Below are 25,859 nucleotides of genomic sequence, written 5' to 3'. Positions count from 1 at the left end.
ACTCCTTTAAGACAGTGGTAAGGGGCATGACTAAGTAAAAGCAGAATTCACTGATTGGTGGTGACTGGTGTTATAGTCTGTGGGCTGGGTAATTAAACAAACACTATTTGCCCAAAGGGCAACAAGAGATATCCTAACTAAACACCTAATCAAATAAACTTTATTAAATTATATAATTGGACAAGGATTAAAAATGGCAGGTGTGAGGCCAATTCCGTATTAGATGAGTGCACCCGCGGACCGACACTACTCTGGATAATTCCTAACGTAATATGGCTGGCTATCACCTACACTGCCTATTAAAAACTACCTAACAGCTAATAGCCTCCCCGACATGTTTCGCCATGACTGGCTTCATCAGGGGGTTGAGGCTATAAAACGCTGAAAACCGATTACATCCCCATTTAAAACCTCTGATGGTGACCTCACCATAGGGCTACCAATAGTAGTGAACTCCAGTAGCCAAATCAAATTCAGGATAACTTCCATTCACACTTCAATTGGATGTGATCGAAAACTGTTATATTGGCAAATCATAATGTAGAAAACATATCAGTCACTCATAAGTAAGCATCTATCAAGGTGACCGATATAACTCCAGCCATTTCCACAGTTTAATATGACTTTATATCCCCCTCTGTAATAGGGTTGTTAATCAGTCAATCAATAAAGTCCACCAATGAATAGCTTCCCAGCAGGTGCACCTGCCGCCTATCAGAATAAACATCCGGAATCTAAGTTCGATCATGTGACATTCATCTCGTTCACAGTGAGCTATGGGTAATCCCACAATGAACTATGGGTAATCTCACAGATGTAAACTGAGCATGCTCATTGACTTAGAAAATATTATATGCAGAGAACGAACGCATACACTTAGAAAATTTCTCACAGATGTACACTGAGCATGCTCATGGACTTGAAAAGATCAGATGCAAAGAACAAAACAGAGCATGCTCATGGACTTAGAAAATGTCTCACAGATGTAAACTAAGCATGCTCATAGACTTAAGGGTGCTTTTACACGCTGCGACATCGCTAATGATATATCGTCGGGGTCGCGGTGTTTGTGACACACATCCGACGTCGTTAGCGACATCGCAGCATGTAACACCTCTGAGCGACCTAAAACAATCGCAAAAGAGGTAAAAATCGTTGGTATTGGAGAGGTCGCTCCAACACCAAAAATCTTTGACATGTGAGTAGCGAGGTTGTTCGTCGTTCCTGCGGCAGCACACATCGCTATGTGTGACACCGCAGGAACGAGGAAACTCGCTGTACCTGCGTCCTGCCGGCAATGAGGAAGGAAGGAGGTGTGCGGGATGTTTGGCCCGCTTATCTCCGCCCCTCCTCTGCTATTGGGTGGCCACTTAGTGATGTCGCTATGACGCCGAACGAACCGCCCCCTTAGAAAGGAGGCGGTTCGCCGGTCACAGCGACGTCGCTAGGCGGGTAAGTATGTGTGACGGATATAAGCGATGTTGTGCACCATGGGCAGCGATTTGCCCGTGTCACACAACCGACGGGGGCGGGTACGCTCGCTAGCTATATTGGTACCGATATCGCAGCGTGTAAAGTACCCTTTAGAGAAAACACACCACAGATGCAAAGAACGAAACAGCGCATGCTCATGGACTTAGAAAATATCTCACAGTTGTAAACTGAGCATGCTCATGGACTTAAAAAAAACCAATACAAAGGACGAAACAACGCATGCTCATGGACTTCGGAAAACCAATACAAAGGACAAAACAACGCATGCTCATGAACTTAGAAAATATCAGATACAGAAAGCCAAACAGCGCATGCTTATGGACTTAAAAATTATATCAAATACAGAGAGTGCACAGTGCATGCTCGTGAACTGGGAAAATATCCAATAAAAAGAGCGAGTAGCGCATGTTCACGCAATTAGTCTCCAATAAATAAGGAGGGAGGGAAAGTTCCCTCATGCAGCGTGTGCTCATGGAGACAAGTTTCCATTGCGCATGCTCATGGACTTAAGAACAAACTGACATGGCCATTATCTGCTCAGACACTAAATATAAATATAGAATTATTATATATGCTCACAAGTTTAAAGTGATCTATCATCAAGTTACTTTGGCCACTATAAACACACCAATGATTCATATAATTTGGGCGATCAGTTATCACCTTCAGGTCTATACTGGGTCCGAAAGTATAATCAGGGAAGGCGGTTACATAATTATTAGTCCAATACGTTAGACACTATATAAATGGTTCTATGTCACAAAAAGGCTGAAAAAGTGAAACCCTCATTTAAGCCCACAGGGGATTGCGACTTCAATCTGTAGATCCATTTGGATTCTTCTTGTAGCAGCAACCTATCCAGGTTGCCTTTCCTTGGGCCCAGGAAAATGTTCCTAATGCCCCAAAAGCAATGGAAACTTGTCTCCATGAGCACACGCTGCATGAGGGAACTTTCCCTCCCTCCTTATTTATTGGAGACTAATTGCGTGAACATGCGCTACTCGCTCTTTTTATTGGATATTTTCCCAGTTCACGAGCATGCACTGTGCACTCTCTGTATTTGATATAATTTTTAAGTCCATAAGCATGCGCTGTTTGGCTTTCTGTATCTGATATTTTCTAAGTTCATGAGCATGCGTTGTTTTGTCCTTTGTATTGGTTTTCCGAAGTCCATGAGCAGGGCCGGCGTCAGCACCCGGCAAACCCGGGCAAATGCCGGGGCCCTGGAGAGCCGGGGGGGCCCACTCGGCCTCGTCAGTTCTCCTGTCCCTTGGCCGGGGCCCACTCGCCTTTACAGTTCTGCGGTCCCCGGCCGAGTTCCGGGGACCGCAGTCCTCGGCAGCAATCTGCGGCGCCGTCACTTTAAGGCGCGCAGACATCCTCATTTGAATTTCATCTGTGGGCGGAGCTACCGCCTTCTCAGTCCCACAGATGAAGGAGGCGAGCTTCTGTCCGGCGCTGTGTGGGCCCCCTCTCCACCGTGACCTAATCGGGTAAGTGCCCTCCCCGCCTCCCCATTATAGGCCCCGGTGAGCTGCTTCTACCCCCTGGATGTATGCCCTGGCCCCTGCCAATGCCCCCACCCGCCGATTCCGCGGGTGTGGGCCCCGCCGAGCCGCGGGTGTGGGCCCTGCCGAGCCGCGGGTGCTGCCAGTGCCGCGGGTGCTGTCCCCGCCGAGCCGCGGGTGCTGCCAGTGCCGCGGGTGCTGTACCCGCCGAGCCGCGGGTGTGGGCCCTGCCGAGCCGCGGGTGCTGCCAGTGCCGCGGGTGCTGTACCCGCCGAGCCGCGGGTGTGGGCCCCACAGAGCAGCAGAGTTGTGTGCATTTGTCTGAATGTAGCAGAGTTGTATGTGTTTGTCTGTATGTAGCAGAGTTGTATGTGTTTGTCTGTATGTAGCAGAGTTGTATGTGTTTGTCTGTATGTAGCAGAGTTGTGTGTGTTTGTCTGTATGTAGCAGAGTTGTATGTGTTTGTATGTAGCAGAGTTGTGTGTGTTTGTCTGTATGTAGCAGAGTTGTATGTGTTTGTCTGTATGTAGCAGAGTTGTATGTGTTTGTCTGTATGTAGCAGAGTTGTGTGTGTTTGTCTGTATGTAGCAGAGTTGTATGTGTTTGTCTGTATGTAGCAGAGTTGTATGTGTTTGTCTGTATGTAGCAGAGTTGTATGTGTTTGTATGTAGCAGAGTTGTATGTGTTTGTATGTAGCAGAGTTGTGTGTGTTTGTCTGTATGTAGCAGAGTTGTATGTGTTTGTCTGTATGTAGCAGAGTTGTATGTGTTTGTATGTAGCAGAGTTGTATGTGTTTGTCTGTATGTAGCAGAGTTGTATGTGTTTGTCTGTATGTAGCAGAGTTGTGTGTGTTTGTCTGTATGTAGCAGAGTTGTATGTGTTTGTATGTAGCAGAGTTGTGTGTGTTTGTCTGTATGTAGCAGAGTTGTATGTGTTTGTATGTAGCAGAGTTGTGTGTGTTTGTCTGTATGTAGCAGAGTTGTATGTGTTTGTCTGTATGTAGCAGAGTTGTATGTGTTTGTCTGTATGTAGCAGAGTTGTATGTGTTTGTCTGTATGTAGCAGAGTTGTATGTGTTTGTCTGTATGTAGCAGAGTTGTATGTGTTTGTCTGTATGTAGCAGAGTTGTATGTGTTTGTCTGTATGTAGCAGAATTGTATGTGTTTGTCTGTATGTAGCAGAGTTGTATGTGTTTGTCTGTATGTAGCAGAGTTGTATGTGTGTGTGTGTGTCTGTAAGTGTATATGACTGTATATATTTGTCTGTTTATATGTATTTTTGTGAGTTTGTCTTTAAATATGTATATGTTCGTATCGGTGTCTGTGTGTGGATGGGGCCCACTGGGACTCTTCCGCCCGGGGCCCACAAAAACCTGGAGCCGGCCCTGTCCATGAGCATGCGTTGTTTCGTCCTTTGTATTGGTTTTCCTAAGTCCATGAGCATGCTCAGTTTACAACTGTGAGATATTTTCTAAGTCCATGAGCATGCGCTGTTTCGTTCTTTGCATCTGTGGTGTGTTTTCTCTAAAGGGTACTTTACACGCTGCGATATCGATACCGGTAAGTCTATGAGCATGTGCAGTGTACATCTGTGAGATTACCCATAGTTCATTGTGGGATTACCCATAGCTCACTGTGAACGAGATGAATGTCACATGATCGAACTTAGATTCCGGATGTTTATTCTAATAGGCGGCAGGTGCACCTGCTGGGAAGCTATTCATTGGTGGACTTTATTGATTGACTGATTAACAACCCTATTACAGAGGGGGATATAAAGTCATATTAAACTGTGGAAATGCCTGGCGTTATATCGGTCACCTTGATAGGTGCTTACTTATGAGTGACTGATATATTGGCAAATCATAATGTCGAACACATAAGTGTTCGATCACATCCAATTGAAGTGTGAATGGAAGTTATCCTGAATTTGATTTGGCTACTGGAGTCCCCCACTATTGGTAGCCCTATGGTGAGGTCACCATCAGAGGTTTTAAAAGGGGATGTAATCGGTTTTCAGTGTTTTATAGCCTCAGCCCCCTGATGAAGCCAGTCATGGCGAAACATGTCGGGGAGGCTATTAGCTGTTAGGTAGTTTTTAATAGGCAGTGTAGGTGATAGCCAGCCATATTACGTTAGGAATTATCCAGAGTAGTGTCGGTCCGTGGCCGCACTAATCTAATACGGAATTGGCCTCCCAGCTGCCATTTTTAATCCTTGTCCAATTATATAATTTAATAAAGTTTATTTGATTAGGTCTTTGGTTAGGGTACATCTTGTTGCCCTTTGGGCAAATAGGATTTCTTTTTGGTCCCTGTCCAATCCTGAGTACAATGATATAGAAATTTGTTGGAAAAAAATCAGTATCCCTTGCATTTTATTCATTGAAATTCCTGATTTTTGTATGTATATGAGTCCAGTGAGCGGTCCTGCTACTGACTGTCAGCTATTTCTGCCTGTACAGTGATACAGGTTAGACTGTCAATCACTAAGTAGGACCGCCCACTTGACTCGTATACATACAAACACCAGGGATTTCAGTGAATAAAATGCAAGTTATACTGAAACCTTCCCACAAAAATGTTTATCAATCTGATCAGGTCATCCTGCTCTATAACAGTCTGGCTGTAGATCAGATCCCATTTTCAACATGATGGGTTCCCTTTAACATTTTGCCTATGATTTACAATCATTGTACATATTATATTGACTAACTTGGCAAATTCACAACTTTCAATCACATCTCATAATACATGTCTATGTCTAGGGCTTCTCTATTACTTTGTCAGGGTACTTTCACACTTGCGTTAATTTCCTTCCGTCACAATCCGCCCTTTTGGGAAAACAGCGGAATCCGTTAACGGATTCCGCTGTTTCCCATAGGCTTGTATGGATGACGGATTGTGCCAAAAGTACCTGCGTTGCTTCCGCTGGCCGACGCTGCGTTGCTTCCGCCGGGCGGAAGGAACGCAGCATGTAACTTTTTTTGAGCGGCGGAATCCTCTATTTTTCACTGCGCATGATCATCTTTTTATTTTTATTTTTTTTTTTAATCACAGAAAGTTTATTTTGTCTCTCGGTGGCCGAACGTTCAGCTGATCGCCCGGCAGCCGGCATGTGAGAGCGCTCAGCTGAGCGCCCGGCCGCCGGCATGTGAGAGTGCTCAGCTGAACGCCTGGCCGCCGGCATGTGAGAGTGCTCAGCTGAGCGCCTGGCCGCCGGCATTTGAGAGCGATCAGCTGAGCGCCCGGCCGCCGGGTGATCAGCTGATCGTTCACAATAGTGTGCTGCCGGTAAAACTGTAAAAAATAAAATAAAAAATAGCTTTCCGAAGTTTTGAATAAGAATACGTTCTTTGCATATATTCTCTGAATTTCAATTTTGGTACTGCAAATCCACGAACTTGTTGTGTTCATCATTACACACGTTTCAAAGGTTATGAAAATGCCTAAGAATCGATATGCTGCTGGTACGGGACACCGGCAGGCTGCTCTCTGCAGGTTGCTTTCTTTGCATAACTTGTTATATGACTCTATTTTGTTTTTTTTGTAATTCTGATAACTTCCAATAAAAATAGATTGAACATAAAAAATAGCTTTCCGTTGTTTTGTACGATCCGTTGCATCCGTCACACAACTTAATACAACGGATGCCGTTCAGCGTAAGTGTGAAACTAGCTTCACCTCCATCACGGCATTCATTTTGTACATTACCTGTGTTACCTGCGTCATCCTCTCCTCAATACTGACGATCTGTTTGTCCTCTTTTATCACACTGGGGGACTCTCTGCCATGTTAAGCACTCAGGTGGACATGAGGCGCTGGTTGGATGACCTGAATGCTGCGATCAGTCGCGCTCCAAGATACAGTGAACTTTCTGCGCTCTCTCTTCAGCGTGAGTCTTTACTAAATCACCTATTCTTCTATTACTCCATTATCGTGCCAATATACAGATGCTGCAGGGCAGAGTCACATTTACCTCTGTTTCCAAATATATTATTAGATTGTGAAACCCATCACAGATTTCTTGCCGTTTTCTAAAATTTGCCTCAAGACTGTAATAAAGCCACCATAAAAGGATTTTCCCGATTTGTGCATTTACTCTATTAATCGTGGTTATTATTTTGAGATAAAATGTATTATTGCCTGCAGTCCTATATGGAGCCACAGAGAACTGAATACTGCACTGTTCCATACGTCAAACTCTGCTCTGCTGCATCCAGATGGAGGCGTGTTCTCTTTTTACATCAAACAACCTCCACAGGGTAGGTGATAACTTATTGATCTGTGGGGGTCTGACTCCTGGGACCCGCATCGGTTGGCAAAATAGGAAACATATTGCCATTGTAAGGAGCAGCAGTGCACATGCCTGATCGTCACTCCATTCATTCTCTATGGAGCTGCCAGAAAAAGCAGAGCACGGTGCTTGGCAGCCACATAGGAGATGAACTGAGCGAGGATCTAGCATGCTCACTTCTTCACTTCACCTTTGTAACCAGGATAAAAGTGCCCGATTCCAACCTATTTGTGCAGGTCCCAGCGGTCAGACTCTACTGCTCAATACGTTATCACCAATCCCATGTGTGAGAGAATAAAATCCATTTTGTTCTTAAAGAAACCATCTTGTCTTATAACTGAATGATGTCATAGGGCTCAGCTAACACTGATGGGCTGGGAAGTTTCACATTTCTGTACACACCCTGCGGCTGTTATTGGTGCATAGTTCTGAGAAGTTATTTTTTTGTTTGGTATACTATATAAACTAGTCAATCTAATATATAAAGCTCAGTGTATGTATGTATGTATGTATGTCCGCTAAAGGAATCTGCACCGTTACATTTACAATCACAAAATTTTGTACAGACACCCCATGTGACTCAGGGAACGTCATAGACTAAGTTTTGATGGGAAAAGGTAACCACACGCCTTACAGTTACACTCCAAAAAATCTGCCTCTATGAAAGTCAATGGACCTGCGAGTTATTAGGTTATTAATAGGAGCTGTAATTGGTTGCTATAGAAATGAAAGACATTTTTAGTATAAGAAGCATATGTGTGAGGTAATATGATGTCTGTGTAGAGTCTGATAGAGAGAGACAGAAAGAGACAGACAGGGAAAGAGACAGACAGAGGCAGAGAAACACAGACAGACCGGGAAAGAGACAGACAGAGAGACCAAGACAGGGAAAGAGACAGACAAGTAAAGAGACGGAGAAAGAGACAGAAGGGGAAAGAGACAGACGGGGAAAGAGATAGACCTGGAACGAGACTGACTGACAGACACAGAGATAGCGAGAGACATACAGAGAGACTGATACAAAGACAGACAAAGAGATTGATAGACAGACAGAGACAGACATCAGACACAGACAGACAGAGACTGAGAGACTGACAGAGAGACAGTTATTATCCCGGGCAACGCCCGGGTACTACAGCTAGTGATATAATAAAGCAGAAACTTTCAGTACACCACAAAGCGTGTGTGCGGCAATGATTTCCCAAGCGCTTGTAAAACAAATCTTACTAATTTGGAGTTCCAATTGCATAGAAGGAGTGTATTTAGCTCACACCATGGACAGATAATAAACTGATGTCACCAGCAGACCCCCTTTCAACCACGATTTTATTTAATTAATCTCTTCCCAGAACCCGTTCTCCAGGTGCCAGGACAGAACCATCATCCAAACACACTCAGCCATGTTTGCTGGTATCGAAACCAGAGTGTATCACTGACTGATCACATCACAATGATGGAGGTAACATACAGTTCGCAGAATAAGACTTTATTCATATGAGCAAATCAATTTTGCATCTGCAAACAATGGACAGGGTTTTTTTTTATTTTATTGTCCAATGATACATTTTTCATCCATTTTCAAAGTGACTAACATAGTGGTTCAAAACCATTAATGATCTGTCATTTATAAATAAACTTTTTATATATATATATATATATATATATATATATATATAAATCAGTACCTTGCGAAAGTATTCGCCTTCCTTGAATTTTTCAACCTTTTCCCACATTTCAGGCTTCAAACATAAAGATAAAAATTGTAATTTTATGGTGAAGAATCAACAACAAGTGGGACACAATTGTGATGTTGAACAATATGTATTGCTTATTTTAGACTTTTTTAAAAAATAAATAACTGAGAAGTGGGCCGTGCAATATTATTCGTCCCCTTGAAGTTAATACTTTGTAGCAGCACCTTTTGCTGCGATTACAGCTGCAAGTCGCTTGGGGTATGTGTCTCTCAGTTTTGCACATTGAGAGACTGAAATTCTTGCCCATTCTTCCTTTGCAAACAGCTGGAGCTGAGTGAGGTTGGATGGAGAGCGTTTGTGAGCAGCAGTTTTCAGCTCCTTCCACAGATTCTCGATTGGATTCAGGTCTGGACTTTGACTTGGCCATTCTAACACCTGGATATGTTTATTTGTGAACCATTCCATTGTAGATTTGGCGTTATGTTTGTGATAATTGTCTTGTTGGAAGACAAATCTCTGTCCCAGTCTCAGGTCTTTTGCAGACTCCAACAGGTTTTCTTCAAGAATGGTCCTGTATTTGGCTGCATCCATCTTTCCATCAATTTTAACCATCTTCCCTGTCCCTGCTGAAGAAAAGCAGGCCCAAACCATGATGCTGCCACCACCATGTTTGACAGTGGGGATGGTGTGTTCAGGGTGATGAGCTGTGTTGCTTTTACGCCAAACATATCGTTTTGGCATTGTGCACAAAAAGTTCGATTTTGGTTTCATCTGACCAAAGCACCTTCTTCCACATGTTTGGTGTGTCTCCCAGGTTGCTTGTGTGTGGCTAACTTTAAGCAAAACCTTTTATGGATATCTTTGAGAAATGGCTGTCTTCTTGCCACTATTCCTTCCATAAAGGCCAGATTTGTGCAGTGTACGACTGATTGTTGTAAAATGGGCAGACTCTCTCACCTCAGCTGTAGATCTCTGCAGTTCATCCAGAGTCATCATGGGCCTCTTGGCTGCATCTCTGATCAGTCTTCTTCTTGTTTGAGATGAAATTTTTGAGGGATGGCCGGGTCTTGGTAGCTTTGCAGTGGTAGGATACTCCTTCCATTTCAATATGATCACTTGGACAGTGCTCTTTGGGATGTTTAAAGTTTTGGAAATCTTTTTGTAACCAAATCCGGCTTTAAACTTCTCCACAACCGTATCACTGACCTGCCTGTTGTGTTCCTTGGTCTTCATGATGCTATCTGTGGTTTAAACAGAACAATGAGACTATCACAGAGCAGGTGCATTTATAGGGAGACTTGATTACACACAGGTGGCTTATATTTATCATCATCAGTCATTTAGGACAACATTGGATCATTCAGAGATCCTCAATGAACTTCTGGAGTGAGTTTGCTGCACTGAAAGTAAAGGGGCTGAATAATATTGCACGCCACAATTTTCAGTTATTTATTTTTTAAAAAAGTTTAAAATAAGCAATAAATTTTGTTCAACTTCACAATTGTGTCCCACTTGTTGATTCTTCACCATAACATTAAAATTTTAATCTTTATGCTAAATATTGCAGCAAAATAACCGCGTGCAGATATGTAATTAACCCTAGAACGCGCAACCATAGAAATCTACTATAGACAACAAGTGACCTAGCAGGCCTGCGAGGCCCCGGTATACATTCTAGGGTTAAATTGGAAAACATTTTTGGCGGATTAGCACTTGGGGAGCCATCTTGCAGATTTTCAAGACTCTAGGACTGTGACTGAATTTTATACAATCTGGATACCTAAAGCAAGAGGCTGTAAACCTGATGGTGCAATTTAGAGTCACTACTTTTTTAGTGTGGCTGAAGATATTTTTGCAGGGACTTGCTGCTAATCTACAGTAATTTATATAGGCCAATGGTATCAAATGTCGAATCTTTACAGTTGACTGACGATTTTTCAGAGACCATGTAAGGATTTGTAGAGTGTGTCTCCTTCTTGCCTGGAATTAATATTGAATGTGTTTCCTCCTGTCTAGAATCAGCTCTCCGGTTACTTGCTGCGGAAGTTTAAGAACAGTAATGGTTGGCAGCGGCTCTGGGTGATCTTCACTAATTTTTGCCTTTACTTTTATAAAACACATCAGGTAAAGAGATGAAGTCGCAGAGTATTTCTATGTGCGAGGGGCTCATTATCATGTTATGTTCTCCATGAAGGTATTTGATTTTGATGACTGGACATGGGTTTGGCTATTATATGAATCCTTAAGGGGGCTTTACACGCTGCGATATCACTAACGATTTATCGTCGGGGTCACGGTGTTTGTGACACACATCCGGCGCTGTTAGCAACATCGCAGCGTGTGACATGTACGAGCGACCTTAAACGATCGCATAAGAGACAAAAATCGTTGGTTTTGGAGAGGTCGTCCAAACAACAAAAATCGTTGACTCGTACGTAGCGATGTTGTTCGTCGTTCCTGCGGCAGCATACATCGCTATGTATGACCCCGCAGGAACGACGAACATCTCCTTACCTGCCTCCACCGGCAATGCGGAAAAAAGGAGGTTGGCGGGATGTTATGTCCCACTCATCTCCGCTTCTATTGGCCGGCCGCTTAGTGACGTCGCTGTGATGCCGAACGCACCTCCCCCTTGAAGGAGGGATTGTTCGGCGGTCACAGCGACGTTGCTGCACCGGTATGTGCGTGTGACGCTGCCGTAGCGATAATGTTCGCTACGGCAGCGATCACCACATATCGCTTGTACGACGGGGGCGGGTGCTGTCGCGCTCGACATCGCTAGCAATCGCTAGCAATGTCGTAGCGTGTAAAGCACCCTTAAAGTACATGACAGACCCTAGCAGAGGCATTTTCATGTAATCACGTGTCCATTTATGTAAATATCAGAAATATAATTGTATTGTGAGCAGACTGTTCATGTGCATCTCCTCTTTCATCATGTTACCACCTTGTTAGTATTTCCGCATTCGGCCGGGTTCAGACGATCGTTTGCAAAATTGTCTGTATTTCATCCAGTAAAGATACACGATTTCTTCATCGTTCCTTATGGGAGACCCAGACCATGGGTGTATAGCTACTGCCTCCGGAGGACACAAAAAGTACTACACTTAAAACGTGTAGCTCCTCCCTCCGGGCTATATACACCCCCTGGATGACAATCTAACCAGTTCAATGCTTTGTGTTTCAGGAGGTACACACACATGCATTCTCTGATTTTTCATTTTTAAGATTTTATTTTTTTAAAGATATGGAAGAAAAGCGGGTCCAATCTGGACTCCCGGCATGTCCCTTCACACCCCACTGTGTCGGCGGTGCTGTTAAGGTTGACTTTACAAGGCTGGAGCCTTCACATGCCGCGCTTCTTCAACATCCTTTTCAGGCTCTGGTTTGAAGTGGGAGCCGTCTCGGTCCTCTCTGCTGTGCAGGAGACCGGTCTCCATCCGCAGCCCTGTCAGGTTCCTGCTGGACGGAGCGTTTGACCTTCCCTCAGGGACATGGCCCTGCGTCTCAAAAGCTAAGTATTGAGACGTTTTTCAGGGGTCCCGGGTACTTTTATTGAGGGGAGAGTATGTTTTTTGTCTTTTACTGTAATTCCGGCCGGTTCTCGGTGTTTTTCCGGACAACCGCGCCGGGGGTGCCTGCCCGTCGGCCGCATGTTAAAATCTAGGCCCCGGCTTCAGTTTGGGCCTAGTTTCGGTTTCGGCTTCTCTGCATGTCATGCATACAGATGCATAGCGTGGCGCCACCCACCGGCCGGCCAGCAGAGGGGAGGGCACTCCTCTCTGGGGAGATGTTCCCTCCCCTGTATCTCTTCCTGGCCCTCCGTTTTCCCGCTCTTGGGCTAATACCCGCCCCCCTCCTCCTTCCAGCGCCATTTTCTCAGCGTTCTTACACTGGACGGCGCTGGATGCTGCAGCTGCTGCTGTTTAGGAAGGCTGACGCTTCACTGGGGCTCTGAGCTGTGGAATCCGGAGGGCACACAGAGAGCGGTCTGGTAAGCCACAACCTCTGGTTGTGGGCTTTTTATTATACACTCTCAGGGCATTCTACAGGAGTGTATTCTTGCTGCAGAGCTTCCACCTCACCCGGAGCAAGGCTGCAAACATGTACGCTATATGCACTGCATGTAAGCTCATTCTGACAGAGCCAAGCACATACCCACATTGTGATGCCTGCTCTAATATGGTGGTCCCTCAGCCTGGAGCCTCCTCAGGGGTTCCTCCGGCCGCTCCAGCCCCGGTGTCTGATCCCCCGGCTTGGGTAGCATCTTTTTCTAGTGCTATTTCCCAGTCTTTTGCCGACTCTATGGGACAACTGTCCCGGACACTGCTGACCATGCATCAGCCCCCTTCACAGAGCGCCTCTACTGCTCCGAGCTCTGCAGAGCCCTCAGAGCATGTTCTAGGACCCCGTCCTCCTGAACGGAGACGTAGGGACCCTTCTCCTTCCTCGTCCCACGGCTCTGATTCACGGGCCGAGGTGCAGGGCGAGGAGGATACTTTTACTGTGGGTTCAGACGCTAGCTCTAGGTACCCCATTGCCTTGTCTGAGGATGATGCGGATGTTAGTGACTTGATTGCGTCCATTAACTCCGTTCTGAACCTCACTCCACCAGTGCCAGAGGAACAAACCTCTCTGGTAGAGATACATCAGTTTGCCTCACCTAAGAGAGCTCGGAGTACGTTTTTTAACCACTCCAGTTTTCAGGCCACTGTCACCAAACCCAGGGCCTGTCCTGACAAACGCTTCCCAAAGCGTAGTTATGATGACCTTTTTCCCTTTCCACCAGACGTGGTGAAGGAGTGGGCTCAGTCCCCAAAGGTAGACCCTCCGGTGTCTAGAATCTCAGCCCGCACAGTTGTAGCGGTGGCCGATGGCACCTCTCTTAAGGATCCCACTGACCGCCAGGTTGACCTTCTGGCCAAGTCTGTATATGAGGCGGCAGGAGCTTCCTTCTCCCCGTCTTTTGCGGCAGTGTGGGCTCTTAAGGCAGTTTCTGCCTCTCTGGCGGAGATACATTCCCTCACCAGGGACTCTATGCCTGAGATGGAGGCCTTAACTTCTCAGGCTTCGGCCTTTTCATCCTACGCCATGTCTGCCATTCTGGAGGCTTCTCACCGCACGGCGGTGGCCTCCGCTAACTCTCTCGCGATCCGCAGGATCTTGTGGCTTCGGGAGTGGAAAGCAGACGCTTCTTCTAAGAAGTACCTTGCGGGCCTTCCTTTTGCTGGGTCCCGGCTGTTTGGTGAACAACTGGATGAAATAATTAAGGAAGCTACTGGAGGGAAGAGTACTTCCTTGCCACAAGCTAAAGCCAAGAGACCTGTCCAGGGCAGGAACCAATCGAGGTTTCGTTCCTCTAACTGGTCATCCTCTAAGCCCTCAGCCTCGTCCACTACCGCAGCCAAGGATCGTAAACCCATCTGGCGCGCGAAGCCGCGTCCTCAGAAGTCCGGAGGAGCCGCTGCCACTAAGGCAGCCCCCTCTTGACTATCTGGCTGCGCCAGCAACGTCCTTAGTCGGTGGCAGGCTCTCCCACTTTGGCGACGTGTGGTTTCAACACGTCTCCGATCAGTGGGTGCGGGATATCATCTCCCACGGCTACAGGATAGAATTTTCTTCCAGCCCGCCAAACAGAATTTTTCTGTCCACCCCCCCCCGCTCCAAAGCCGCCGCCTTCTTTCAGGCCGTGGCATCCCTGCAGGCCAACGGTGTTATTGTTCCGGTTCCCGCTCGGGAACGGTTCAGAGGCTTCTACTCCAACCTCTTTCTAGTCCCCAAGAAGGACGGTTCCTTCCGGCCCATCCTGGATCTCAAGCTTCTCAACAAGCATGTTCAGGTGTGGCGTTTTCGCATGGAATCTCTGAGATCGGTCATTGCATCAATGACCCAAGGAGATTTTCTGGCATCCATCGACATCAGAGATGCCTATCTGCACGTGCCTATCGCGGTTTCACACCAGCGTTGGCTCCGCTTTGCAATCGGAGAGGAACATTTCCAATTCGTGGCTCTCCCCTTCGGGTTAGCCACGGCCCCTCGTGTTTTCACCAAGGTTATGGCAGCAGTGGTTGCGGTCCTGTATCTTCAGGGGTTGGCAGTAATCCCCTACCTGGACGACCTTCTAGTCAAGGCCTCATCCAGGGCAGACTGCCAGCGGAGTGTCTCTCTCACTCTCGCCACGCTTGTTCAGTTCGGGTGGCTTGTCAACCTGCCCAAGTCCACTCTGATCCCGACCCAGGGACTTCTGTACCTAGGGATGCAATTCGAGACTCTGCCGGCACTTGTGAAGTTGCCCTTAGTCAAACAGCAGTCCCTTCAGCTAGCGGTGCGCTCTCTACTGAGGCACCGCCGTCATTCCATCAGACACCTCATGCAGGTGCTGGGTCAGATGGTGGCGTCAATGGAAGCGGTTCCATTTGCACAGTTCCATCTGCGTCCCCTGCAGTTGGACATTCTCCGCTGTTGGAACAAGCGGACCTCTTCCCTGCACAAGCTAGTGGCTCTGTCGCCACAGACCAGGAGCTCTCTTCAGTGGTGGCTTCGGCCCCTCTCTCTGTCACAGGGACGCTCCTTCCTGACTCCGTCCTGGGTGATTCTCACCACGGATGCCAGCCTCTCCGGTTGGGGAGCAGTTTTTCTCCATCACCGAGCACAGGGCACTTGGACTCTGTCCGAATCAGCCCTCCCGATCAATGTGCTGGAGATCAGAGCTGTGTTTCTAGCTCTCCTAGCCTTGCACCACCTGTTGGCGGGCAGGCACATTCGAGTCCAGTCGGACAACGCGACAGCGGTTGCCTACATCAATCACCAGGGCGGGACTCGCAGCCGCCTGGCGATGTTGGAGGTTCAACGAATCCTTCAGTGGACGGAGGACTCCCAGTCCACCATATCAGCAGTCCACATCCCAGGCGTAGAAAACTGGGAGGCCGATTAACTCAGCCGTCAAACCGTGGACAGCGGCGAGTGGGCCCTGCACCCGGCAGTGTTCAGGTCAATCTGCCGCAAGTGGGGTACTCCGGAAGTGGATCTAATGGCATCCCGGCACAACAACAAGGTTCCGGTTTACGTGGCTCGCTCCCACGATCCTCAAGCCTTCGCAGCGGACGCGCTGGTTCAGGATTGGTCCCAGTTCCGTCTGGCCTACGTGTTTCCCCCTCTAGCTCTCTTGCCCAGGGTTCTGCGCAAGATCAGAATGGAGGGCCGTCGGGTCATAATCATTGCTCCGGACTGGCCCAAGCGAGCTTGGTACCCAGACCTGCTCCGCCTGTCCGTAGAGGTGCCGTGGCATCTCCCAGACCGCCCAGACCTTCTCTCTCAAGGTCCGTTTTTCCGCCAGAATTCTGCGGCTCTCAGATTGACGGCGTGGCTCTTGAGTCCTGGATCCTGACGGCTTCAGGTATTCCCTCTGAGGTCATCTCCACTATGACTCAGGCTCGAAAGTCTTCTTCGGCCAAGATTTATCACAGGACTTGGAGGATCTTCCGCCCTTGCTCCTTGGCCGTTCTGTTTGCCGACCATCCTGTCTTTTCTACAGTCTGGTCTACAGCTAGGACTGTCCCTCAATTCCCTCAAGGGACAGGTGTCGGCTCTGTCGGTATTATTCCAGCGGCGTATCGCCCGACTGGCTCAGGTGCGCACCTTCATGCAGGGCGCAGCTCACATCATTCCTCCTTACCGGCGACCTTTGGATCCCTGGGATCTTAATCTGGTCCTCACGGCCTTACAGAAACCCCCCTTTGAGCCTCTTAGGGAGGTTCCCTTGTTTAGACTTTCACAGAAAGTTGTTTTTCTAGTAGCCATAACTTCTCTCAGGAGAGTTTCTGATTTGGCTGCGCTCTCTTCGGAATCCCCCTTTTTGGTGTTTCACCAAGACAAGGTGGTTCTTCGTCCGACTCCGGACTTTCTCCCTAAGGTGGTGTCTTCTTTCCACCTTAACCAGGACATTTCATTGCCCTCTCTTTGTCCGGCCCCTGTGCATCGCTTTGAAAAGGCGTTGCACACCTTGGATTTGGTGCAGGCGCTCCGAATCTATGTGTCACGCACCGCCGTTTTTAGGCGGTGCACCTCACTTTTTGTGCTAACCACGGGTCAGCGCAAGGGTCTCTCTGCTTCTAAACCGACCCTAGCTCGTTGGATTAGGTCGGCTATCGCCGATGCCTACCAGTGTTCTCAGGTGCCCCCTCCGTCAGGGATTAAGGCACACTCGACCAGAGCTGTCGGTGCCTCCTGGGCTTTCAGGCACCAGGCTATGGCTCAGCAGGTTTGTCAGGCTGCCACTTGGTAGTGCTTCGAAAAAGTGTGCAGACTGGACCAAGTGCATGCTCATGCTTCGGCAGATGCGAGCTTGGGCAGACGCATCCTTCAGGCGGCTGTCGCCCATTTGTGAAGTTAGGTTTTGCCTACTTCTCAGTTTGGTTTATTTCCCACCCATGGACTGCTTTGAAACGTCCCATGGTCTGGGTCTCCCATAAGGAACGATGAAGAAAAGAAGGGAATTTTGTTTACTTACCGGAAATTCCTTTTCTTCTAGCTCCAATTGGGAGACCCAGACAATTGGGTGTATAGCTACTGCCTCCGGAGGCAACACAAAGCACTACACCCAAAAGTGTAAAGCCCCTCCCCTTCTGCCTATACACCCCCCGTGGGATCACGGGCTCCTCAGTTTTAGTGCAAAAGCAAGAAGGAGGAAAGCCAATAACTGGTTTAAAAACAAATTCGATCCGAAGAAACATCGGAGAACTGAAACCATTCAACATGAACAACATGTGTACCCGAAAAAACAAAAATCCCTAAGAAAACAGGGCGGGTGCTGGGTCTCCCAATTGGAGCTAGAAGAAAAGGAATTTACGGTAAGTAAACAAAATTCCCTTCTTCTTTGTCGCTCCTAATTGGGAGACCCAGACAATTGGGACGTCCAAAAGCAGTCCCTGGGTGGGTAAAATAACACCTCGTGATAGGGCCGAAAAAACAGCCCTTTCCTACAGGTGGGCAACCACCGCCTGAAGGACTTGTCTACCTAGGCTGGCGTCCGCCGAAGCGTAGGTATGCACCTGATAATGCTTGGTAAAAGTGTGCAGACTCGATCAGGTAGCCGCCTGGCACACCTGCTGAGCCGTGGCCTGGTGCCGTAATGCCCAGGACGCACCCACGGCTCTGGTAGAATGGGCCTTCAGCCCTGAGGGAACCGGAATCCCAGCAGAACGGTAGGCTTCAAGAATTGGTTCCTTGATCCACCGAGCCAGGGTGGATTTGGAAGCTTGCGACCCTTTACGCTGACCAGCGACAAGGATAAAGAGTGCATCCGAGCGGCGCAGAGGCGCCGTGCGGGAAATGTAGATTCTGAGTGCTCTCACCAGATCCAACAAATGCAAATCCTTTTCACATTGATGAACTGGATGAGGACACAAAGAAGGTAAGACGATATCCTGATTGAGATGATTGAGATGAAAGGGGGATACCACCTTAGGGAGAAACTCCGGAATCGGGCGCAGAACCATCTTGTCCTGGTGAAACACCAGAAAGGGAGATTTGCATGACAGCGCTGCTAGCTCGGACACTCTCCGAAGAGACGTGACCGCTACTAGAAAGGCCACTTTCTGTGAAAGGCGAGAAAGGGAAACATCCCTCATAGGCTCGAAAGGCGGCTTCTGGAGAGCAATTAGAACCCTGTTCAGATCCCAGGGCTCTAACGGCCGCTTGTAAGGAGGGACGATATGACGAACCCCTTGCAGGAACGTGCGTACCTGAGGAAGTCGTGCTAGGCGTTTCTGAAAAAATACAGATAGCGCTGAGACTTGTCCTTTAAGGGAGCCGAGCGACAAACCTTTATCCAAACCGGATTGTAGGAAAGAAAGAAGAGTAGGCAATGCAAATGGCCAGGGAGAAACTCCCTGAGCAGAGCACCAAGATAAGAATATCTTCCACGTCCTGTGGTAGATCTTGGCGGAGGATGGTTTTCTAGCCTGTCTCATGGTGGCAATGACCTCTTGAGATAATCCTGAAGACGCTAGGATCCAGGACTCAATGGCCACACAGTCAGGTTCAGGGCCGCAGAATTCTGATGGAAAAACGGCCCTTGGGACAACAAGTCTGGTCGGTCTGGTAGTGCCCACGGTTGGCCTACCGTGAGGTGCCACAGATCCGGGTACCACGACCTCCTCGGCCAGTCTGGAGCGACGAGGATGGCGCGGCGGCAGTCGGACCTGATCTTGCGCAGCACTCTGGGCAACAGTGCCAGAGGTGGAAACACATAAGGTAGCCGGAACAGCGACCAATCTTGAACTAAGGCGTCCGCCGCCAGAGCTCGGTGATCGTGAGACCGTGCCATGAAAGCCGGGACCTTGTTGTTGTGCCGGGACGCCTTGTCTCCTCTGAGCAATCTAGGAGGGTATATAGCCAAGAATCACCAGCGACCGTACAGTGCAATGTATAGCATGCAAGCATAAAAATACAAATGTACACTTCGGCACTAGTGGGGTCAGCACCAGAGGTGCCGCTTACCGCCCGCTCAAACGCGGGTGTGTGGTCGCCAGAATCCCGTGTCTGGGTCTCCCAGAACTTGTCTCCCCTCTCCAGCTCAGACTGCACACAGGAATGGCTGCCGGCGTTCTGTGAAGAGGGGCGGACCGTGGGCGTGCCTCAGACAAAGTGCGGGAAACTGGCGTCCCACTGTGTCCAGTGTGAGGGCTGGAGTATGTAAAGTAGACTCCAGCCCTCTGCGCTGATGTTCTGTACAGCGTCCCGCCCTTCCCCTGACTGGCAGGCCTGGGGGCGGGAACGAAGCGAAACTAGGCCGCAAAAGCCGGGGACTCGAGTAATAAGCGCGGCCGTCATATATGCACGGCCAGCGCGGAAGTCCCCGGCGCACCACAAGTCCCAGCCGCGCCGCAGCGTAAACTGACAGCAGCGGCCGGCGCGGCAGTTCCCAATACATTAACTCACTCAGCAGAGCTGTAGTGAGTAGTGGCACAAGCGCGCAGCGCTGTTGTCCCCGGCGCACTAACACACCCAGCAATGCTGCAGTGTGTCTGCGCGCGGTCTGTACGGGGACACAGAGTACCTTGACGTAGCAGGGCCATGTCCCTGACGATACTCAGCTCCATATCCAGCAGATTCCCCAGCGGCTGTGGATGGAGCACGGTCTCAGTGCCTGGAGACCGGTAAAATCCCACTTCACCCAGAGCCCTAAGGGGGATGGGGAAGGAAGCAGCATGTGGGCTCCAGCCTCCGTACCCGCAATGGGTACCTCAACCTTAACAAACACCGCCGACAAAAGTGGGGTGAGAAGGGAGCATGCTGGGGGCCCTAGTATGGGCCCTCTTTTCTTCCATCCGACATAGTCAGCAGCTGCTGCTGACTAAACAGTGGAGCTATGCGTGGATGTCTGACCTCCTTTGCACAAAGCATGAAAACTGAGGAGCCCGTGATCCCACGGGGGGTGTATAGGCAGAAGGGGAGGGGCTTTACACTTTTAAGTGTAGTGCTTTGTGTGGCCTCCGGAGGCAGTAGCTATACACCCAATTGTCTGGGTCTCCCAATTAGGAGCGACAAAGAAAGAGAATTTTGTTTACTTACCGTAAATTCTTTTTCTTATAGTTCCGACATGGGAGACCCAGCACCCTCCCTGTTGCCTGTTGGCAGTTTTTGTTCCGTGTGTTTCACCGGCTGTTGTTGTAGACAGAGGTTCCGGTTTTTCCGAGTTTTACTCTATCTCTACTTATGGGTGGATATCCTCCTTCAGCTTTTGCACTGAACTGGTTAGATTGTCATCCAGGGGGTGTATATTGCCCGGAGGGAGGAGCTACACGTTTTAAGTGTAGTACTTTGTGTGTCCTCCGGAGGCAGTAGCTATACACCCATGGTCTGGGTCTCCCATGTCGGAACTATAAGAAAAAGAATTTACGGTAAGTAAACAAAATTCTCTTTTTTTCATCCGTATACATCCATATATCTATTTTGTACAGCTTTACGGCTTATGTTTTTCATATGAACAATTTAATACATACTAAAAGGACAAATACACTTTTTTTTTATTAATAATTCTAATGGATCTGTGAAAAATGCATTTCATACTGATGGTAACTCCTATTTGATCCTTTTTTTTCTGTACTCATTGACTTACAATAGGCAAGTCTGATATGAAAAGCTTATCAAAGCAGAGTATGCAGTGAATTTTTACACGCAATAAGTCAGTGTGTAAAACCATTAATGTAAATTATCCCATTGACTTACATTAGTCAGTGTGCTGTTATTATGCAACCTATTTGGTAAACTGTCGATAGCACACAAACCAATTATTTGCTGTTGTGAACATTTCCTTATTCTGCTTCTATGGACGAGACAGGCTGTAGGTAATGGATAATGTGTTTTCAGGAAGACGCTCCTCTCGCCTCATTGCCGCTGTTGGGATACACAGTCAGTATCCCGTCCTTCTCTGATCCCGTCACCTGTCGTCATGTCTTCAAACTGCATTTCAAATCCCACGTGTACTTCTTCAGAGCGGACAGTGATTATACATGGAGGAGGTACGGCTACTGAAATGGACATTACTTATATTCTTTTATAGGAACTTTAAAGAGATCATGTCCGGTGATGCACAAAACGGGGGCAGCATAAATCTCTGCCTGATTAAACAATTGTAGCTAGGTATATCAATCAACCTCTGAAACTCTGACGTTTCAGAGAAAATATACTTTTAAGACGTAGCCTTAGACCAGTCTAATCTGGCATCGCCTCTGCCCAACTCTCCCCAGTGCTTTAGCAGGTCATTGACAGGTCTCTCCCTATGCACCAGAGAGGACTAGACCTGTCAATGACCTGCAGTAGCGCTGGGAATAGCCAGCCAGGGGCGGAGACAGACTAGCCTGGTCTCCGGCTATAGATGCCCTCCTCCGGATCTCCAATTTCCCTTGCAGCAGCAGTTTTACCAACTGTATTCAAGGGCACAGAGTGACTGACATGTTAGGTTTCACAGTTAAAGGGGTATTCCCATCTCCAAGACCCTATCCTAATATGTAGTAGGTGTGATAACAATAATGTTAACAAATACCTCCAATTAGAAATGTAGTATAGTTCTCCTGATTGACTATGTCACTTATCTCATGTGCAGGGCATTGCAAGACCTTAGTTATCCATGGTTACAACCATGTATATAGTCAGTTGCTCGTGACCATAACCATGGATACCTAAGGTCCTGCAATGCCCTGAACATGAGGTAAGTGACATAGTCAATCAGGAGAACTATACTACATTTCTAATTGGAGGTATTTGCTAATATTATTACACTTACTACATATTGGGATAGGATCTTGTACATGGTAATAACTCTAATTCTAAGCATGTCCACTATTGTACTTGCCCAATTGTGTGGCTAGAATCATAATACTTTTCTACTATGGGTCTCTAGGGTTTTCTTCTCGAGCTACAGGGTACTTAAGGTGCATTCATTTTATTTAATTTTTTTTGTACTTCTAAAATCCAGATCAAGTCTATGCTTCAGCAGATCTGACATTTAGAAGTATGTGAAAGCTGGTCCCAATCTCTGGGTCACCCGGCATTCCCAGAAATATGTCATGACAAAGCAGTGAAGAATTTTTCAGCAACATTACAATTTTAGTCCCATACTTGTTTTTTTTCAATAACACATCAACGCCTTAGAGTGTATTGTGTGTGTGAGTTAGTCATTGATGTTTCTCTACATGCTTTAATCACACTGTAATTTAGCAAAAAATGTCTCTTTCCTTCTGTCTCTCCAGGTGGATGGAAGTAATCAGGCGAGGAGTGAGCTCTCCAGGGAAGATCGGACACTTAGCTGAGGATGGGATCATTGGTGATTCACCCCCTTGACAAACTAATTACAGCTTTAATGGAGGACATGTATATACAGGAACATAAACAGGCAATTTACAAAGAATGGAATGTGCATGGTGTCAGAAATGGGGCTAATTAGAAGAAAGTCTGGTCAGGTATTACTAAAAGCAGAAGGATTACATTTAAGCCACATGTCACACTGTCTTTCCTAAGTTTCACTACACCAAAGCAATCATATCTCAAAGTATCCATAATGAGAAAACAGCAGGAACCTGAAAATCCATAAAGTAAAAACCCTATTGCTTATTATACAACTTTATAATCTAGCGCAGTGGTTCCCAAACTCCAGGCCTCATGGCCCCCAACAGGTCATGTTTTCAGGATTTCCTTAATATAGCACAAGTGATGCCTTGATATGATTCCACCACCTGTTCAATAGTAAGGAATCCTGAAAACATGACCTGTTGGGGGCCATGAGGCCTGGAGTTTGGGAAACACTGATCTAGCGCTATGTATACCATTTTGTGGGCAGTAACAGAAACAACATGTGGCTAGTAAAACTGGTTTCTACTTGAATGACAAGCTGATTTCATAGTATTGGTCACAACCTATGCAAGTGATACATCTATAATAGTGATGAGCGAACACTACCATGCTCAGGTCTCGTAATGAGCAGTTGGACACTAGGACGGGCACAACTCGAGTAACTGAATATAACTCTTCAGGAAAAATGTTCAAGTTCCCCATTGACTTCCATTATACTCAGGTACTTGAGTCGCGCCCATCCAAACATCCAACTGCTTGTTACGAGTACCGAGCACCCAAGTATAGTAGTACTTGCTCATCACTAATCTATACTAATGTATGTATTTAAAGGGAACCTATCAGTCCAGGCTGACCATACAAACTAAGTATGTAGCCTTCTAGGGGATGATATGGAAACACCATTCTCAATTGAATCACTTCGGTTGGTCTGCAGAAACTGAGCTTTAACAAATCTGATAAGGTGCACCCTCAGTGTGGCTAAGAGGCTCAGTGCACTGTTCTGCCCAATAGTTTTGCATTCCCCCACTAGTTAATGACAGCGCTTGTTCGGCTGCTGTTTCTCTGCACAGTGCTCACTCCAGTGAAGCCAGCGCTGTCCGTGATGGACTGGTGCCACAAGAAGGGTGCACCAAGCTTCCTAACTATATTTGATAAAACTTCTTCAGTTTCTGCAGACTGGAGACAATTAGGACACTGTGGGCCTGATTTATCATTTGCATTTTTTTCTATGGTGCGGCTAGCTTGCTATGACTTCATAATGTACCTTGTAATTTATATGGAGTTTGTGAGAAAATAAAAATCAGTGTGCAGTACTGCAAAAGGTATTATGGAGGTATTATCCCCAAGGAGGATCCCTTTAGGAGATTTCGGCATCTCACAGAGGCACCGGATAGTGGCAAATATAGAGCCTTAGGCTATGTGCCCACGGGACTCTGTACCCGCGGATTTTGCCGCGGAAAACCTGCGGATTTTTCTGGATTTTCCAGATAAATCCGCAGGTTCTAGCATGTACAGGCACTCCCCATGTTACCCTATGGGACATGGGGAGTGTCTGTGTCCACGCTGCGGAATCTCCTGTAGAGATCCCTCAGCCGCACCTAACTGCATGTCAATTATTCATGCGGATTTACTTGCGGAGATCCCGGCCCTCCGCTATGGAGATAGAGGCCGGGATGTCCGAAGGTAAATCGCGTGAATCTCCGCATGTTTCCCGCAGCTATTCCGCTGGAAACTCGCAGCTAAAAATAGCTGCGGCTGCCGGCGGGCAGCTGCGGGAAACATGCGGTCGTACCTGCGAATATATCCGCAGGTACGAGCGTCCCGTGGGCACATGGCCTTAGAGATATTATCGGTTACCCTACATGGTTCGTGCATGGAGACATAGCTCAATGTTGGATGAACCCTGTGGCCAACTACCAAACTCATACTCATCATCTCACTAATGATCACGTTAGTGTAAAATAAATAATTTAGAACAACCTCATGGCCATAGCTCCACGCTGTAAAGAAAGGGCTGGGACTACTTTAAATATGAACCCAATTTCACAATAGATAACAAATTGTGGATTATGTATGAAATGTCAGTTTATTCTTTTTTACAGTATGTGTTGATGAGAAAGATTGGTAAACATTTTTATATGTTACAATAAAATAAAGAATAATACAACTGAAGTAATGCCATGGTGGTTCTGCACAGTGTTCACAGTGTTGTCCTGGTCCAGGGTGACATACGAGGAGGGGAAGTGTGGAGCACCAAGTAGTGGCTCACGATGCAGAGGAGAACCTAGAAAGACAAACAGGTGAACATACCCTTGAAGGGGTTTTCCCACAAACATTCATTTTAACCCCTTTACAACACCTCGCAATTTATTTTTTTCGTTTGTTCCCTCCCCTTCTTCCAAGAGCCATAATATTTTTATTTTTCCTTCAATATATCCACATGGGGCTTGCTTTTTGTGGGAAGAGTTGTACCTTTGAACGACACCATTCAATGTGCCCCATATTATAATGAAAGCTGGGGAAAAAATTCCAAGTACGGTGAAATTGCAAAAAAAAAAGTGCAATTTCACAATGGTTTTTCTGCTTTTTTATTTACCATGTTCACTCTATTGTAAAACTGACCCGGTAATATGATTCCACCAGGTCAGTACGAGTTCATACATACCAAACATGTTTAGTTTTACTTTTACGACATAAATAAGTCTGAGAATTCATGAGTGGATGTGTGCCTCCTTCCACACAAAGCATAAAACTGAGGAGCCCGTGGTCCACGGGAGGGTGTATAGGCAGAGGGGAGGAGGGGTTACACTTTTTAAAGTGTAATACTTTGTGTGGCCTCCAGAGGCAGAAGCTATACACCCAATTGTCTGGGTCTCCCAATGGAGCGACAAAGAAAGCTTAATTTGGGGTCTTAAGCTAATGTTTTTAATTATACCATTTTTGCATAGATGTGATGTATTGATCACCTGTTATTGTATTTTAATGCAGTGTTTGTTGTGGCGACCAAAAAAAACA

At 47.0% G+C, this 25,859-nt stretch overlaps 2 protein-coding genes across 2 annotated transcripts in view; one reads left to right on the top strand and one right to left on the bottom strand.

Moving 5' to 3' along the window:
- The window catches only part of FARP2 (FERM, ARH/RhoGEF and pleckstrin domain protein 2), a 196,411-nt gene extending 173,265 nt beyond the window's left edge, over positions 1–23,146 (top strand). Inside the window, exons 24-28 of the mRNA XM_075340858.1 lie at positions 6,800–6,894; positions 8,646–8,755; positions 11,007–11,114; positions 21,363–21,514; positions 22,745–23,146. Of these exons, the coding sequence (XP_075196973.1) occupies positions 6,800–6,894; positions 8,646–8,755; positions 11,007–11,114; positions 21,363–21,514; positions 22,745–22,835 (556 nt within the window). The 3' untranslated portion in view covers positions 22,836–23,146. The remainder of the gene's footprint in view (positions 1–6,799; positions 6,895–8,645; positions 8,756–11,006; positions 11,115–21,362; positions 21,515–22,744) is intronic.
- Positions 23,147–24,911: 1,765 nt separating this feature from the next.
- Positions 24,912–25,859, bottom strand: part of STK25 (serine/threonine kinase 25) — a 52,619-nt gene continuing 51,671 nt past the window's right edge. Inside the window, exon 11 of the mRNA XM_075340855.1 lies at positions 24,912–25,128. Within this exon, the coding sequence (XP_075196970.1) occupies positions 25,110–25,128 (19 nt within the window). The 3' untranslated portion in view covers positions 24,912–25,109. The remainder of the gene's footprint in view (positions 25,129–25,859) is intronic.

The sequence above is a fragment of the Anomaloglossus baeobatrachus genome, chromosome 3, assembly GCF_048569485.1.
Source record: "Anomaloglossus baeobatrachus isolate aAnoBae1 chromosome 3, aAnoBae1.hap1, whole genome shotgun sequence".
Taxonomy (NCBI): domain Eukaryota; kingdom Metazoa; phylum Chordata; class Amphibia; order Anura; family Aromobatidae; genus Anomaloglossus; species Anomaloglossus baeobatrachus.
The sequence above is the reverse complement of the archived record's forward strand: the minus strand, read 5'-3'. Positions and strand labels throughout refer to the sequence as shown.